Source organism: Cetorhinus maximus, chromosome 20 (assembly GCF_964194155.1).
Source record: "Cetorhinus maximus chromosome 20, sCetMax3.hap1.1, whole genome shotgun sequence".
NCBI lineage: Eukaryota > Metazoa > Chordata > Chondrichthyes > Lamniformes > Cetorhinidae > Cetorhinus > Cetorhinus maximus.
In genome coordinates, this window is record NC_135898.1 from 74333676 (window position 1) to 74352025 (window position 18350).

General features: G+C 42.9%; 1 protein-coding gene across 1 annotated transcript in view; it reads left to right on the forward strand.

Annotated features, from left to right (window-relative positions):
• The window catches only part of adgra1b (adhesion G protein-coupled receptor A1b), a 537318-nt gene that overhangs the window by 310137 nt on the left and 208831 nt on the right, over positions 1–18350 (forward strand). Inside the window, exons 9-10 of the mRNA XM_078564920.1 lie at positions 1635–1833; positions 16241–16390. Of these exons, the coding sequence (XP_078421046.1) occupies positions 1635–1833; positions 16241–16390 (349 nt within the window). The remainder of the gene's footprint in view (positions 1–1634; positions 1834–16240; positions 16391–18350) is intronic.

The following is an 18350-nucleotide window of genomic DNA, read 5'->3' on the forward strand; positions in this document are numbered from 1 at the left end:
TTCTCCCGGTCTGCTCTCACCCCCCCCCTGCCCTTTTCTCCTGCTCTGCTCTCACCCCCCCTGCCCTTTTCTCTCACTCTGCCCTCACCCCCCTGCCCTTTTCTCCCGGTCTGCTCTCACCCCCCCTGCCCTTTTCTCCTGCTCTGCTCTCACCCCCCCTGCCCTTTTCTCTCACTCTGCCCTCACCCCCCCTGCCCTTTTCTCTCTCTGCCCTCACCCCCCCCTGCCCTTTTCTCTCACTCTGCTCTCACCCCCCTGCCTTTTTCTCCCGCTCTGCTCTCACCCCCCCTGCCCTTTTCTCTTACTCTGCCCTCACCCCCCCTGCCCTTTTCTCTCACTCTGCTCTCACCCCCCCTGCCCTTTACTCCTGCTCTGCTCTCACCCCCCCTGCCCTTTTCTCCCACTCTGCTCTCACCACCCCCTCCTCCTGCCCTTTTCTCTCACTCTGCCCTCACCCCCCCTGCCCTTTTCTCCCACTCTGCTCTCACCACCCCCTCCTCCTGCCCTTTTCTCTCACTCTGCCCTCACCCCCCCTGCCCTTTTCTCTCACTCTGCTCTAACCCCCCCTGCCCTTTTCTCCCACTCTGCTCTCACCACCCCCTCCTCCTGCCCTTTACTCCTGCTCTGCTCTCAGACCCCCTGCCCTTTCCTCTCACACTTTTCTCAGCTGCACCCTCTTCTATCAAATTTGTCTGTTCTGGCTTTTGGTTGTATTTCATTAAGCTGAGAGTGAATGAAGGACTATAATTCTCTGGATTCTTAAAAGGGCAGCAGTGAGGTGAGCATAGGGAAGGGGAGTGGCTTTAGGTTGCTGCTATGTTAGCCTGTTGGCCAAATCTGCAGTCAAACTGAGAAACCTGCTGCTGTGACAGCAGGAACGAAAACCCCAGAAAGAGCTGAAGAAAATTGGTTGACTTAGGTTTAAGAGCCTTCCTCAGGGAGCAAATTGGCAATTTTTTGAAGATGATCAATCTTTTTGGGTTGATCATCATTCCTTCTGCAATTGACTCGAATCCTTTCCTGCATTATTGCAAGCACCATAAAACCCAGTATGTGACCTGTATCTGTCCTCAAAAGATGGGACCACAAGGTGTTGATTTGGGTGGTATTCCTGGAACAGCCTGGAAGTACCTTCAGACAAGCTCCCAGAACCAGGAATGTGATGAGTCCAAGCAACTCCCATTCCACCTGGACCATAATTTGTGGCATTTGGAAACTGGCTGGACCTGGTTTCCAGTCTAAATTGCCGACCTTCCTGCTGAGCCACCAGGTTTCACCTTCATAGTTCTGACAAATCCCAGGTATTTTAGGAGATGTTAGTTGAAAGGACAAACCCGTCGCCTACCACCCGTGTTACCAAATGCCATCGGCCTCATCAGTGTGTTGCCAAACTCCAGGACAAACGCCCAGTGCTATTAGAGACTGGTAACATAACTATTGGATCATTATACCCCATCATTATAACAGCAATTATTGATAATTTTAAATTTGAAAACCATAGTATTTTCCGCTTTATCCTTTCTGTCTTATAAAGCGATTCCTCCTGTTATTTCAAAATTCATCACTGTAACAAATATCTGAGTATTATTTAAAAAAGCACATTTTCTTATTTACTACTCTTCACTTTTCTATAGATGGCCCAGAACATTGGCTGGCATCACAGCATACTACACCTGTACTCGCTATCCATTTGGGTCTGTGCCTTATTATGGAGACCATCGGCAAAGAAAAGCTTGGCGTAAATGTGATAGAAGTGGACGCTGGGAAGATGGGAATTACACTGAGTGCGCCTATGCCAATGAAGTTACGAGAGTCCTTCATGCATTCAGCCAGGTACTTATCAGTATAACCAAATATGTGGAGCTCTTAACAGACTTAATCTGACTTTTGGTGGATTGGATGGTAAAATGCATTGAATAACTATTTTTACCTTTAGGACCCGTATTTGAGACCCCAATCATGAACATCCTCTCTCCTAGCTGCAAGAGTTCAAAGTGAAATGAGGTTATTGAGCATTTTCAATCCAGTTCTGGGTTTGCATGGGAGTGTCAGCTACGGGATAATACCTTGTTATTGCTTTGATAATTGCATAGAAATGCATTCTAGTATCTGTATTTAACAGAAAAAAAAATCTGCAACTTATCTATTATACTTTAACAATGTTGCATTGATTAGCAGTAGATTAGGAGCTCATCATACAGGCGGCTTGCATAGGATGTGGAAAATTCGCACTAACCCAGTAGGGAGTGCTCTTGGGAGACAAGGCTCAAACTTTGACAAAACAGAGAGCCCTGCACTGCAATATCTAACCGGGAATCCAATAGAAACATGGTCCATTCCTGACACACTTCAACTTGAAAACGCAGAAGTTCAAATAATAGGCAGTTAGTATTCAAAAAAATCATGTTAATTATTGACCTTTGAAGAATTGAGTCATTTTGAAATAACACATGTCCTACCCACGAGCACTTGAGGACATCATTAATTAGAATGTTAGAAACTGTACTTGTGCGGTACTTAGAATATTTCTTCATAGTATTGTCATAGTATGCCAAATAATTGTAAATTTGGGCTTTGTTTGGATGCAGAAATACAGCTGTTGTCTTGAAAGGTTTTAACTGAAGTTGTATATCATACCGTCGTATTAATCATTTTAATGCTGTTAAGCAGATAAACAAAAAATCCTTTTCTGTATCTGTTGTGTTCTTGATCATTTTAATTAAAACATGGGTTTTGACTGTCTCCAGCCCTGTTCCATCATGGTTTTATTGGGTTGAATGTGTCCCTGTAGGCTTGCTTTTTGTTTCCCTGCGGTGGAAAGTTTTGTCTTAAGTCCTGCCCCTAATTTAGCAAGTTCACTCCTCAGGTGCTTGGGCTGTCTGTGTGGAGAATGCAGGGTCATGTGCAGATGAGACCTTTGTAGCATTAGGCATAACATGGCTCCTGAGTCAAACCATGGGATAGATTCTACAGGGCGCTATGTTTCCTGACACCCCGACTGAAAAATCGGTCAGGCGCCCGGCCATGAAAAGGCTTGCTGCTGTGCAACCATTTTACATTCAGGGTGAGACTTCCACCTCCATCTGAAGAGGAAGCCCCACCTCCGAGTGCTGCCAGCCAATCCAGGACGATTAGAACCCGACGAAGAGGAGGTTATGGAAGCCGGACTGAAGTTAACTCTGGGGTGTATCAGTGGCGAGGTGGGGTGAGGGAGGCCGGGTTTGACAGGTCAGGGGGGGGTTAGGGCTAAAGGGGGAGTTATGACCTTGTGAGATGCCTCCGGTGGGCATAGGGGATCCACCCAAAGACATCCCCTTGCTTCTTGCCCGACACTGGCTTACCCAGTAAAACCAGCTTCACCCGGGCATCCCCCTGCCACAGGTAAAATAGCAGAGGGGGCCAGGTGAGTGACTTGCATGGCCCGATGTCTTTACTGCCCCCCAGTAAAATGGGAGACAGGCCAGGGCCAGGCAGGAAGGCAGCGGGCAGGCCACGTGTTGCATTTTATGAGCACCCGACCGCTTTCAAACACACCAGCAGAGGGCCGTAAAATCCAGCCCCATGTTTTGGCTGAGATTGAGAAGTGTTTCAGTACATACATAGATACATAGACACATAGACATAGGAGCAGAAATTAGGCCATTCGGCCCATCGAGTCTGCTCCCCCATTCAATCATGGCTGATAAGTTTCTCAACCCCATTCTCCCGCCTTCTCCCCGTAACCTTTGATCCCCTTACCAATCAAGAACCTATCTATCTGGGTCTTAAATACACTCAATGACCTGGCCTCCACAGCCTTCTGTGGCAATGAATTCCATAGATTCACCACCCTCTGGCTAAAGAAGTTTCTCCTTGTCTCTGTTCTAAAAGGTCTTCCCTTTACTCTGAGGCTGTGCCCTCGGGTCCTAGTCTCTCCTACTAATGGAAACATCTTCCCCACGTCCACTCTATCCAGGCCTTTCAGTATTCTGTAAGTTTCAATCAGATCCCCCCTCATCCTTCTAAGCTCCATCGAGTATAGACCCAGAGTCCTCAAACGTTCCTCATCTGTTAAGCCTTTCATTCCTGGGATGAAAAGTGGGAGGCAATCTCTTCTTCAAGAAAGTGAATTTTCTTCCCAAAATCTAAGAATAAATGAAGACTGGTACTTTTGTGATGATTGCTGGCCTTCTGTCCGTCAGAACTCAGCAGTATGATTGAAAGAAAGATACAAAAAACTAAATTTGAAAAATGTAGACCTTTTTATTTGAAAGCTTTCAGTGCTGCCTACCTTATAATTGAGCCAAATGACAAAACGTCCCTCTGAAAGGTCTTGGCCATAATGTAGCATTCCCCTTTCATTTGTTGTTCCTTAATGTTTCCTTATGGATTATTACAAAGCATAATCTACCTAACAATTCAAAATAAGCTATTAAAAATCATTGTTGATGCCAACATTAAGCCATCACAGTTATTTATTAACACCTGGTCATCCCCTTATGGGAGAGACAATTGTCCTTATCTTACCAGAAAAATCACTCAGGTGGCGAATTTTTTTTAAATTGAAAAATGAAACAGAATTCCAGAATACAGTCCCCAGGATACAAGTGAATATACCATAACTCCCATAATAAAAAATAAATTTAACTTTGCTTAAAGCAGTGGATCTGTTGTCGGTCTTAACGCTCCAATCTAAATGATAGGTGTGTGTCATTCTGCTGTGAAATCCAAATCTTTATGGTGATGAAAGACACAACATGAGTAGGACACTGGCACACTTTGTAAGCAGCTAAGTTAGCACTTAGCCAATATAACTAACTAAAATGTCCTTGGTTTATCAGTGGCGCGTGTAAAACTGGAATGTAATGGTTTAATGTCAGCTTTTCTGTGAGACTAGTGTCCCCGACAAAGAAATCATAGATCTAAAAGGGATTAGGATCTCCCTGTAAAGAGGTGCTGGGGGATGATTTTAAACTAGCTGTTTCTTTGTCTGAAAAATGAGCAGCCAGTATTTGAAAATTGGAGCAGAACTTAAGCCTGATTAAAACTGCAGTCTTGTATGAAACAGGTGGAAAGCTGTTTAAACATGACAAATGGGGTCATACGTTGGCTGCAGGAGCATGACTACACTTTTCAGGCACAAGTTGGCAAAATGCTCATTGTGTATGCATTGAGCAGATCTTAAAGGGGCCACTGTGACTGCTCAAAATACAGACCAAAAACTTGTAATTTTTTTGTTGGTGGGCCCGGAGGAGCGGGAGTGCTCTTCCTGACCTCCCCAGAAAGCTGAGGAGTGCCTGGCCTGAATTTTCCCAGCCTATTGGCATCAGGCTAGGAGGTGGGAGGGGTAGCAATATGGCAGGGGATGCTGCGGGAGGAGAGCTGTCATTCTGCTGCAATGGCAGAATGCCAGCGGCAGTGACTTTGGCAGGGCAGCTGCCCATCAGGCGACCAATTGAGCCACTTAACTGGCCAATTATGGGCCAGCTCCTGCCTCCATGGGCATTTTTCCTGCATCATGAGGGCCCGCTTCTGCATGGGGAGACTGTCAGGTAAACCGCCCTCCCCCCCCCCCCCACCACCCCCCGCCCCCCCCATGCTCCCCCCACACCCCCAACGATTGCTAGGCTAGGCCCAGACTTCCTCCAACCAAATGTATTTCTCTTCAAGGATGCAAGGTCATTGAAGCACCCCCTCCCTAGTGATGCAGCCTCAACACTGGCCACCGCTAGTGGTGATGCTGCTGAGTTGCCCGCCTTCTGGGCCTACAGCGCTCGGGGCCAGGCTGATGCCCTTAACTGGATAGCAGCAATCCCATCAACAGCCTCTTAGTTGGCCACCACTGGCAAGATGGAGCCCAAGGGTCCCACCGAGTGGGTCCGTCTCCCATTTTCAGCCCCGATGTTGAGACATTAAGATCGCCCAAGGTCAACCACCTACCCTGATCTGATCTGCCAGGCTGCCAGAACGGGAGCTGGACGAATTTCTTTCCACAACTGGCGAGTTGCACTGGGGGGTCCCTGGCTTGGCATCTACATCACACAGCCAACATCAGGAGGTCTTCACGCTGACAGCACCAGGTGTGTGGCAAAACCACTCCGCTGATGTTGTGCCTATTTTGTGCATTACTTGAAAATTGCCCCACTGTTCCTTGGGTTACATTGGATACTCCATTAAACTAGCACAGAAAAGCCTATGGACATGGAATTATTCTGCATGAATTAACTTCATTAACTGTTATTTAATTAATGTTCTGCATATTCTGTGGAAAATGACTTTATTTGGAGAAAGTAACCATTCACATACATAAATTAATGTAGATGTAAAATAAATATCTTGACTATTTGATAGTCTGCTACTTTTTACAGTCAGAAAAATGAAAAATTAGCACCTGATGAAACTATTGGCTGGGATTTTTCGTGCCCACCAGCAACGGGCGTGTTCGGTGGCGTGAGCAGGCAATGTGGCGCAATCGGTTTCACAATGGCGTGAAGCCAGTTTCATCGTCCACTCAGCCCGCTGATGCCCGCATTTCCCACCATCAGACGTTGGGATCATCTTTGGAATACATCAGCATATCATTATACAGCCAGACCACCAGACTCACCCACCCCCCCCGCCCTCCCACCGCTGGATCATCTGCCCACGTCAGCGGGAAAACACGTCGACGTGTTTCACGACAGCACATAAGCGACATGCACCTGGCGGGCTGCACTTCATTCGGGACTTCAGGGTTTATTTGCCTACCTTGCTCCGGTCAGCACTCACAGTCATCAGTGCCAGGCTTCGCAGACAGCACCACATCACTGTTAGGGGGGACTCACGGGTAGATCTCTACCAGATCAGCCATACGTGGGTGTCTTGCTTGCTAGGGCTTGCTTGGGGAAGGGGAAGAAGTGGCCTCAGGCAAGGGAAGAGGCTGCAGGACAAGAGCTGTACTGAAGAAGCGGGGTATCCCAGGGTGGGTGTGAGAACACTTGTTAATCTGTGCAAACAACCTCAAGATGGTGAGGGCTGAGGAGGCAGCCTCCACAGGAGATGAAGCCAGATGGACATGTGAGGGTGTGTGCGTGGGAATGGGTGGTGATGTCCTTTAAGCTGTCAGTGAGTGAGATGCCAGTGAATGTGTGATGGGCTTGAGTGTGTGTGTTTATGGTGGTGAGATGGTTGTCATACCCTGGCTGCATGGATGAGATCATTCATTCTCTATCTGCATTGGATGGCTAACCTCTTCTGTGCAGCATTGGCATTGACCACCGCTGCCACTGCCATGCTGGATTGGTGATGCCGCTGCACGTTCTGCAGCCAGAGTGAGGGTAGAGGACATCACGGTGGGTCTCCCCGCGTCCAAATGGCATTACAATGACACGTCATTAAATCTGGGGGCTGCAGTCTTTTTGCCTTTTGTGGACATCTTCCCTGTAGTAGACACGAGTGGAAGTACTGAGATGTATGCACACGTGTGGACTTTAAATATGGCGCCTGGCGTGATGAAACGGCGAGGTGATGGTGTGGCAGGTGAATGAGAGCCCGCCTGCCATGGAAACGATGTTTCCTGGGAATGCAAAAGCAATGTGGCGGCTTTGAGACAATGTGGCGTGAAAACCCGCCATTGCGACCGGCGGGTAAAACGTCATTTTACCCACCCGTTACCGCATATAGCGTTCTCCCCCATTACACCCTCTTCTCCAGTACTCTCTGCACCCTCCAACATCACCCCTACCCCCGACACCGTTGTTCTCCTCCTCCCAACCTCCGCCCATTGAATAACCTGATCATTTCTGATATATACTCTTCATTCAAATAGAGTTACACCTCAAACTGAATTCTATACAAATGTTCACAATCACATAGACTGGTGCAGTCACTGGTGCAAAGAGGGATTGAACCACACAGGACGCTCAATGTAAAGTTTGGCTCAGTATTGCCCATTGTTTCAGTGCTCGGGGTGCCATTTGAAGCATAAAATGGTGACTGAAGTGCATGCACGCACATCTGGTGGGAGTCACACTTGATGCCATGTTGATGCAAGCATTAGTGCACGCTCAGTCAATACCTGTACATAGAGTTAGCAGATCAAGATGCCAATCAACATGCAACACCAGTGCTGCCATTTGAAACGGAATACAGAATAACTCTGTTTCGTATTACCACCAAAGCTGAATTTCTATCACAAAGGCTTTTCAGACAATGCAAGCAATTTTACACTGTACTATTTTGCTGGAGTTGAGACCATTCAAATCTTACTGTGGCATCGCAAACATGCAAACAGTTTTTCTTTTCATTTGATAATGCTTAAAATGTAGCATTAAACAAACTAGATAAACTGGGATGCAAAGTATAAAAATCAAATAGAAATAAGTTGGGATGCTATAATTTGTAGGTATATACGTTTCACTTCTTGTTAACTGGAGGTACAATCTAATAGTCCTAGTCATACTGAATCTAGCACTGAGGTCAGATCAGCCCTCACGTCAACCAGAATCTGATTTCCAGTATCTAATAATCCAATCAAATCAGTACAATCATTTATGTAAATAACCTTTGGAATTGCTTTCCCTCAAATCAGCAGAAAAAACTGTCAAGGAGCTGGAGTGAATCTCTCCAGTTCTGCCTGCTCCTTTTTCTTATGTGCATACAAATAACCTAGGACTGGCAATTTCTTCCCAGCTGCTGTAGAATTGCCAGAAGAGCCGTGGAAACTCTCTTTATGTGTATAAACAGGAATTCTGCCGTACTTCCAGTGAAATTACAATGACTGATCAGGTATGGCTGTGAGGAAATACATCTCCGACACAGCGCTGTGGGATTGCTGCATTGCCAGCACTGCCAGCGTTCAGAGGAGACAGAACACAAAACACAATCAGGGTTTCACGTGCACGTTTAAAAACCTAATGGCACTGTTCAAAGACGGGCGCAGGAAAGTGGTGTTGAGGTAGATGATTAGCCACAATCCAAATGAATGACAGAGCAGGCTCGACGGGCTGAATGGCCTACTCCTGTTCCTATGTTCCTAGTAAGAAATTCTCAGGATGTTCAGGCCAACCTTCCTTACTCAAAAAAAAAAATTAACTGGTTAGTTATTTATCTTACTGCTGTTTGAAAACTCCTGCTATGTATAAAATGGCTGCTGCATTCATTAATATATTTACGATTTCTCAAGTTGTACAGTGGTTTCAATTGAGAAGTTCAAGGTTTATATCTCCCTATTTCCACCTCGCCACCCCTTGCACATTAGTAACCTGACTTGGCTGAGCTGAGGAGCACCAATACTACCAGATGGAACATTTTAAAACTTTTAGCACCTATCATGCCTAAGTCAGCTATAGCAATATAGACTACTTTGAGATATTGTCGAGAGACAATATAAGGTGCCATACAAATACAAGGCCTTGCATGCTTTCATGCATACAGAAAGAAGAGCAATAAACTGATGTGTAGATGTCATGCTGGCAGTACCCACTGAAATAGCACAGCGCTACTAATCTGTATAAGTGGATTCAACATACTGAGCCCAGATTATGGCCTGAATTTTGCAATTGCAATGAAGGTGAGACAATCAACAGTCACTTTCATTACAATTGTGAAGCTGACAGTAACTTCTAGCATTTGCACATGTACGGCTAAACATGGAAATCCAGAAGTTGCTGTCACTGTTTCCCTGCACTTCCTCTGGATGCACTTTGGAAGTTGCCACAGGTTGAAATCTTAGTAAATACTTGAATTGACATGTGTTAAATTTTTAGATTATTGGTCTTATGTAAAAAAAAAATGTTTAAAAACATTACACCTTATTGAATGAGATGTAACTGGGATTTTAATGGTGTGCTAAGTTATAATTACCGCTGGACAACCTCTGACCCTAAAAAAATTTTTATTTTCATTTGTGGAGTGTCAAATTTCTTCATTGCGATTAAAAAATCCATATATTTTCAAAATAATAGATATTTTTAAGTTTTCTTTGGATATTTCAGGTTTTACCTTAACTCCATGTGGATGGCCTAATCTTTATTTTCCTCTCTGTAAAATGATGCCAGAGACCCCCTGGGCTGAATTTCCAGATGCCACCAACTTCGGGAACAGAGGCAGGCAGGGCCCGAAAATTATGAGGCTGGCCAGTGTGTCAGTGTCCCGACCTCATCCCTGACATCAGCCATTTCTTTCGACACGGGTTCAAGGCCTGGGATGGCCGCCTGCCCTCACGAGGCAGGCAGGCAATTAGACTTGTTAGGAGCATCGTTAAAGGTATGTTAAGGAAATCGACTGGGATTTTCCTGTTGGCGTCCTGTTTTCCAACATGCCAGGGTGGCAGATCAACTGCCTGGAGGCAGGCACCTAGTGGTAGGACAAGGGGACCGTGCTCCAGGCCTTCCCTGCCTGCTTGCCTGCCTGGGTGGGACTACAACCATAGGCCACCAAGCAGAAGAACCCGGCCCCCCTTGCCCACCCCACCCTCCACCTACACAGCGGTGGCCTGGCTACTTTTTCCATTTTCTATTTCAAGTTTTCTTTTAAATGGTTGGGATGGCACCTTCTTGTTGCGGCACTCTCCCAGTTACCTGCCTTGTTCCGGGAGCTTCTCTCAAACCACCCTTAATTTGGCAGGAATCCTGTCTCAATGCCAAATAAGGGCTCTCACACATGAAAATCTTAAATTTAATCAATTCCCCACCGGAGGCAGGCGTGTGCCCAGAAAACAGCCCCGACTGCTGTTTCCCACCTCATTAAGGCTATTTCACACACTCCCGTTAGATCTTACATGGCCTTCTTCCTCATAACCTTTCATTCTTCTTTATACATGTTTCTGTCTTTTTGATATGTAAATTCTATTGTTCTATATGTCTTTGAAACTGTATCTTCTTCATAATATAAAGACTTTTATGTTGTCAATATTGTCAGTAACCTTCGGGAAAAATAAACACACTCCTTAGCCTTGCTTATCTGGCTAGTTGTAAACAGACTAAGATCCTTTTGAAATCCAAGTTTCTTCATTTATCTAAAAATGCAAATCCTTTTCACACTTTACATGCTAAGCTAGCATCCATGTTTACTCATTAGCATGTAAAGCACCTAGCTTCTTTTGATGATTTACAAATTGCAGTCTATTTGACTCCAAATGTAATTAAATCACACAGATAGGCCCAGCTATACTTACCCCCATAAACCTACTTCACAATAAACCAGAAAAATATTATGCAAATTATTATACTTGCATCGTGCTTTAGGTCAGCAGTGTGCAAAATCTGGGCCTGTAGCACTAGGCCTCAAAATATCTGTAGCATAAGAAGGTTTTAGGTTAACTCAACGAATAAAACTACTGTGAATAATTTCTTCACTCTAGTTGCTGTGTTTTAATGGAAGATTAGCCCTATTTACTCAGATGTTATCTGGCTGGCTTTGTTACCACTGCTGAGCTACATTTATTTAAAAAGTCACAAAGATTAAGGAAATTGCAGCTTCTACCCATATAGTCTGTATGCCTGGTTTTGTTACGTTAATAGATTAATATCTTCAATTCGTTGTGTGATGATGCTCCATATAGCAGGACTGACTCCATTTTCTTAGTTGAGGGAGCATTTTGGTTATTTTGTATATTTACTCAGCAAGGTCAAGGGTGAAAATGCTCAACGATATGCTGTTTTCAACTTTGACCTCAGTGACTTTATCAAAGGTCACATCAGGTATGATAAAAATCCAACAGTATATTCAGCTCGAATCCTCATCACAGGAAAGAACCTTCCACTGCAGGTGTATTCTTATGAATTCTCAGGCAATACAGGGTGTTCAATGTGACAATTTCAATACGAAGCCCAGAATTGATATCCTCCTGACTTTCTTCCCCATCAATTTACCTCATCAAGGTAAGGAGCGTCAAGGCTTTTGAATACCTGCTGAAGCATCTGTAAATGAGTCAACTGGAACAAGAGCAAGGTACAAAGGGAAGTTGCCTGCGTTGCTCCAATAATGTGTCTTAATCCCAAAAGGAGAAACTTCAAAACCACATAATTGGCAGATTTTTGTTTCTGTTGTTAGAACGTGAAATTTTGTTCAACTATTGTTGAAGCAGAGGCCATAAATTATTTAAAAAGAGAATTAGTTTGTTTAAGAAGAACAGTAGAGGGAATGGGGAATGAGCAGTATTGTGTATTTAAACCAGGTGGCTCATGTAGGAAAAAAATCAATAGCACAGGCTTGACTGTCTGAATGACCTGTTACTGAACTGTAAGAATCTATGAATTTGTCAATTATCACACTACAAGCTTAGTGTAAGTGCAAGATGGATTTAGCTTTACACAGATATTAAAATTATGCTGTGTATATTGAAGGTGAAAGCTCAAACTGACTGCAGTGCAAAATGGAATGAGATTTCTTCCATGGTGTCCTGCTTTTTCCTGTTGTCAAGTTGGACCCTGGCTCCAGATTTGGACGGCATTTATACTGCAGTTACAGCAGTGATGCGAAATGAAGCCAACATTTTCTTCAGATGCACACAGAGACCTTGCAGTGTTTGGATTGCCTTGGAAATTTCATGATTGTTTTGAGCTCTGGATCTTGGTGGTACTAGCACTACTACAGTATTGAATTTGTACAAAATAGTATCCAGCACTCATTTTACTGTTGTTTCACATGCTATCCAGCATATCCATATTTTAGTCAGTAATGCTATCATCAATATAGATTATAAAGATTACCTAATACAGTAGCAAACTCTGATCTATGGTGTCCATGATGGATTCTAGCTTTATGCAATAGATCTGTATTTCCTGAATAGATTGAGATTTGTTCCAGTTGTAACTCTTAATAGACATCATTGAGAAATGACTTTGTTTTTCATCGTTTAGGGCTATGTATCCAGAGCTGGGAATCCTGGTCACCACAGTGAAGTGTTCTTGCAATCCTCCCTGTCCAACTCCAAGTGATGGCTTAAACTGCAGTAGGGGCTATAAAGGGTCATGGGAATGAGTGGGGCGCATGGGTTGGCATGAGTTGGCACTAAGTTGGAGGATTAGGTAGAGGGGCATAGATTGGCATGAGGGTATGAGGGGCCATGGAGGCATAGGTTGGCATGGAGGGTATGAGGGGCCATGAGATGTGGGTGGGGGTCATGAAATGGCTTGAGTTGGCTTGTAGAGGCATGCGGAGTATTTGGCATGGCGGTGAGGCGGTGTGAGGGCTTGAGGACTGTTTTTGCTTTTACTGCTTTTTTTAACAACTGGGATGTAATCCCAGAGCACCAAGGTGGTCATTTTAACCAGCCCGTCTTGGCACCTGGCAGCCCTGTGGCTACCTTTGAACGCTTTGCGGGGGCAGTGGACCTGACTTCCGTTAGCACCTGCCTACAACTCCTCCACACCCCCCACCCACCTCCCCCACCCCACACCCCATCTCCCCCGAATGAAAAACTGACCGTGTGGGCCACTTTCTCCTGAGTCGGGTTTGTGGGGTCGGAATTTTCCCAAATCTGCACTCTCGACTCAGGAGCGAAAATTCAGCCCTTTAAGTGAAATGTAAGCAAATTGCAAAACAAAAATGATCACTTTATGTCATCGAATTGCAAATAAAATATGACATTCATGCTTAAATACACTCTAAATACCTAATGGTAGTATCTAATGGTAGTATTTGATAGGTCATGGATTGATGCAAAGTTGATAGGTTAAGTATAAAGGAAGTGACATTGTAAAAGCAATGAGGTCAGTTAGTTAAAGTACTGCTAGGACTTATTTGTCTGATAATGGTCCTAATTTCAGCTGTTAAGATACATAAAAGCACAGTGCACCTGGATCAGCTTTCTCACTTTATGACCATTGTCCATGTACACTTCATCATGTGCAGAGTTATTATTAAAGATGTTATTGCAGGCCACTTAGAAAAATTCAAGGCAATCATGCAGAGTAAACATGGTTTTGTGAAAGGGAAATCGTGTTTAAACAATTTATTGGAGTTGTTTGAAGGAGTCGCATGTGCTGTGGATAAAAGGAATGTACTGTACTGTATTTAGATTTCCAGAAGGCATCTGATAAAGTTCCACATCAAAAGTTATTGCGGAAAATAAAAGCTCATGGTGTAGGGTCTAACATATTGGCATGGTTAGAAGATTGGCTAGCTAACAGGAAGCAGAGAGTAGGCATAAATGGGTCTTTTTCTGGTTGGCAGGATGTGACAAGTGGTGTGCCACAGGGATCAGTGCTGGGACCTCAACTTTTTACAATTTATATAAATGACTTGGATAAAGGGACTGAAGGAATGGTTACTAAATTTGCTGATGACGCAAAGATAGGTTGGAAAGTAAGTTGCAAAGAGAACATAAGGAGACTACAAAGGGATATCAATAGGTTAAGTGAGTGGGCAAAGGTCTGGCAAATGGAGTATAATATGGGCAAATGTGAAATCGTTCATTTTGGCAGGAAGAATAAAAAAGAAGCTTATTATCTAAATGATGAGAGATTTCAGAGCTCTGAGATTCAGAGGGATCTGGGTGTCCTAGTACATGAATCATAAAAGACGAGTATGTAGGTACAGCAGGGAATTAGGAAAGCAAATAGAATATTATCATTTATTGTGAGGGCAATTGATTAAAAAAGCAGGAAGGTTAAGCTTCAGTTGTACAGGGCATTGGTGAGACCACACCTAGAGTTTTGTGTGGAGTACTGGTCTCCTTATTTATGGAAAGATGTAAATGCAATAGAAGCAGTTCAGAGACGGTTTACTAGACTAATAGCAGGAATAGTTGGGTTGTCTGATGAGGAAAGGTTGGGCAGGTTAGGCTTGTATCCATTGGAACTTAGAAGAGTAAGAGGTGACTTGATTGAAACCTTTAAGATCCTGAGGGGTCTTGACAGTGTGGATGTGAAGAGGATGTTTTCTCTTGTGGGAGAATCTAGAACTAGGGGTCACTGTTTGAAAATAAAGGGTCGCTCATTTAAGACAGAGATGAGGAGAATTTTTTTCTCTCAGTGGGTAGTGAGTCTTTGGAACTCTCTTCCTCAAAAGGCAGTGGAAGCAGATCTTTGAATATTTTTAAGGCAGAGCTAGATAGATTCTTGATTAACAAGGGGGTGACAGGTTATCGGGGGTAGGCAGGAATATGGGGTTAAGGTTACATTTAGATCAGCCATGATCTTATTGAATGGTGAAGCAGACTCGAGGAGCCAAGTGGCATGCTCCTGGTTTATATGTTCGTCTGAGAACGTTATCCGTAAGGTTGTTTATTTTGCCTGATACCTTTTTTGATCAAGGTAGTCACCTTGGCTAGAAATTTAATAAGTCTTTCTTGAGTACTGCTGAAAAAAGACATTTTGTCAAAGCTTTTTGTCTTGAACTGATCAGGACAATCGCAAGAATACCAATGTCAGGGGAAGCAACAACTTTATACTGTATGTGAAGGGAGTGCTGATTGGTTGGCACATGGGCGCTGATTGGTAGAGGCGTTTCCATGGAGAATGCACAAGTTAATGGTGACTGACAGTTAACTGTCAAACACTGTTTGAATTGTAAACCAGGCAGCTTGACTCTGATTGGTCAGGGCATTGCCCTAAGGAATGAACCAGCGAATGGCTGCCACTTATTTTGTTCAGTTGAAACAAGTGCAATGTGTGTTCATGTTCTTTCTGTCTCATTTACCGAAATGCAGAGAGGTAAAAATAGTCGCTGATGTACAACTGTCACTGCACTTGAACAAATGTGAGTGTAAAATTGTGGCTGACTTTATTGCAACATAGCAAAGTAATTATGTAACACAGTAGTTTGTAAGAAGTGGTTATGACCAAACTGTCACTTTCAGACACAAGTCAGTTATATATCTCAACTATTATTGCATAGTATGTTCTATTTCAAGAAAGAATTTACTACATAGAGAAAACCTAAACCCAAAATACCCAAAATAAAGGTAACCACAGCCCTGTATAGAAACTGAATGTACCAGTCTTCCACTTGTCTTATAAGTCCCCCTTTATTTAGTGTTCAACTTTGTTACAAAGTCTGATTTTTGTAGGGAATGGCCTATGCAAATAGTGTCTATATTGAACACAAGGATTTGTCTATTCTATCTGAATGCTCTCCCACAAAATGGATATTGGATTATGTGCAAGTCCTCCCGCCTGTCTTTTCACTCTGACAACCAAAGAAGGGTTTACATGTGTGGAAATCAAATTGCAGCCTGCACTCTACATTTAGTTTATGGTTAATTGATCATGAACACAAGTGGTTTATCATTTTTGTACTTTTGAAAGTGCTAATTAAAAGTAATATGTGATTTCAGATTCCAGTGAATGCCACCAATGCTCTTGCTTTTGCTCACCAACTGATGACCTACACAGGAACTGCAGCTAACTTCGCAGACATGATGGATGTTATTTTTGTGGCTCGCATGATTCAGAAGTTAATCATCTTTGTGGATCGAGTCAAAGATGTAAAGTATCAAAATCTGGATGTGGATCCCATACTTGAGTCTCTTCATGCTCCTATATTTCCTCATTCTGGGCTTAAAACTTATTAGATTAATATTTAGGTTTTTTAATCATATGGAATAAATTATGAGTTTTCTTTCGAGTTCTTATGATAGATTTCATTTTTAGCACAGCATGTTGAAAATATTTTTTTTCTATTTCATTCATTGTTACAATGTCTGCTGTTAATTAAATCAATACTGAACTAGAAGACCATGAATAAGAACGCGATTTGAGATTTATGGATAGATTGCTCATTTAGTGCACAGCATAAAAGCAACATTATGGATCAGAAGCCTGTATAGAAATCGCTCTCCATTGAAATCAGTGCTAATGAAAATTGGAGAATTTCTACAAGGCGCAGCCAATCCCCAGCCTTAGTAGTTAGGTGAAAAACTGCCCAGAAAGTGATGACAAAGTCATTGCTTGAGTTAATTTCATGAGGTATTATTATTGCAGATGAGGACATCCATTCACCCATTATAGTTCATCCATTCAGAAAGAACGTGCGTTACCTTACCACAGTATCTGGCAGTTTCCTAAACCTTTCCTAAATGGAGCTTGAGCTCCATTTCACACCATAATGTAGCAACTTTTTATGTGAAGATGAACTTCCTAATAATCCTAAATATATCTGAAGAAGAATCATACGGACTCGAAACGTTATCTCTGTCTCTCTCTCTCCACAGATGCTGTCAGACCTGCTGAGTTTTTCCAGCATTTTTTGTTTTTGTTTCAGATTTCCAGCATCCGCAGTATTTTGCCTTTATATTATTGCCTAAATATATCCTCTTTGTCATTTTGTTCTGGTTTCATTGTTTACTTTGAAGTCATGTTCCAAAATTGTTTTTTTCTGTGCATTTTCTATCCTTTGTGCCTCAATAGAGGTGCTTCATAACCCTGATGTTAGAGAACAGTCTTATTATTTGTATATACACTGCCCCTCTTAGGTGACAGTAATGGGTGACAGTGCTCAAGGTGCAATTTGATAAGAGCACTGCAATTTAAGATCGATTTCCTTGGACATGTACTGTATCCTCTACATGAGCACCAGGACCATCTCTGTGAATTATTATGAACAGATATTGTTTGTGCACTCTATTTAATGCTTTACCTAAAATTGAAACAGTGGTTTCTTCTGTTTTTCTAAGCATCTCAAGTGGTGTAAAGGAAAACATGAAGCACTTCAGAAAAACTGGTCCATGTCCACAGCATATCCATCATGGGACTTCTATGTAATTATGCAGTTGCCACACATTGTTTTAATAATAATCAGCTTGGAACATTCCAAACTAGGCTCAAATACCACATGCAAAAATTAGAGAGAAGCATTTTGGAACAAGATTTCAGCAAATATTATGATAAGCCTTATATTAATTTTTTTCCCTGTTGCCAGATGTTACCTATTTCTATAAGTATCCTGTCACCTATTAATGCCTGAATAATGATGTTAAACCTCAGGAAGATGGAGCCTTTCTGTCATTATAAACTGTTTCCAGTAAATAGGTCTGACTGTCCTGCTCAGCATCTCATTTAGCAGCTGAATTTCCGTTTCTAATCTTTCATCATTAATTGAACAGAAAATCATTGGATATGCAGGCGACATGGTGTGGATGTCATGTGTGGGGTATCAGAAGAGCCACCATGGAAATTCAAACCTTAGAATTGTTATTAATAAAAAAACTTGCCCATTGTCAAACTAGATTTTTTCCCCCCCACAGGCAGCACCATAATTGAGGCAAATTGAAATGTTTACAAATGGATTCCTCAAAAAAGTCTGGGCAGTGCACTGGGTCAGAGAATTGCGAGGAAGGTTATTTTAATATTTTCCAAAGGTTTAGTTCTCCTCTAATACCTAGAAAATCTACTTTTGATGTATGAATGAGATAATAGATCCTGTATAATCTGGTATTTTAATTCACC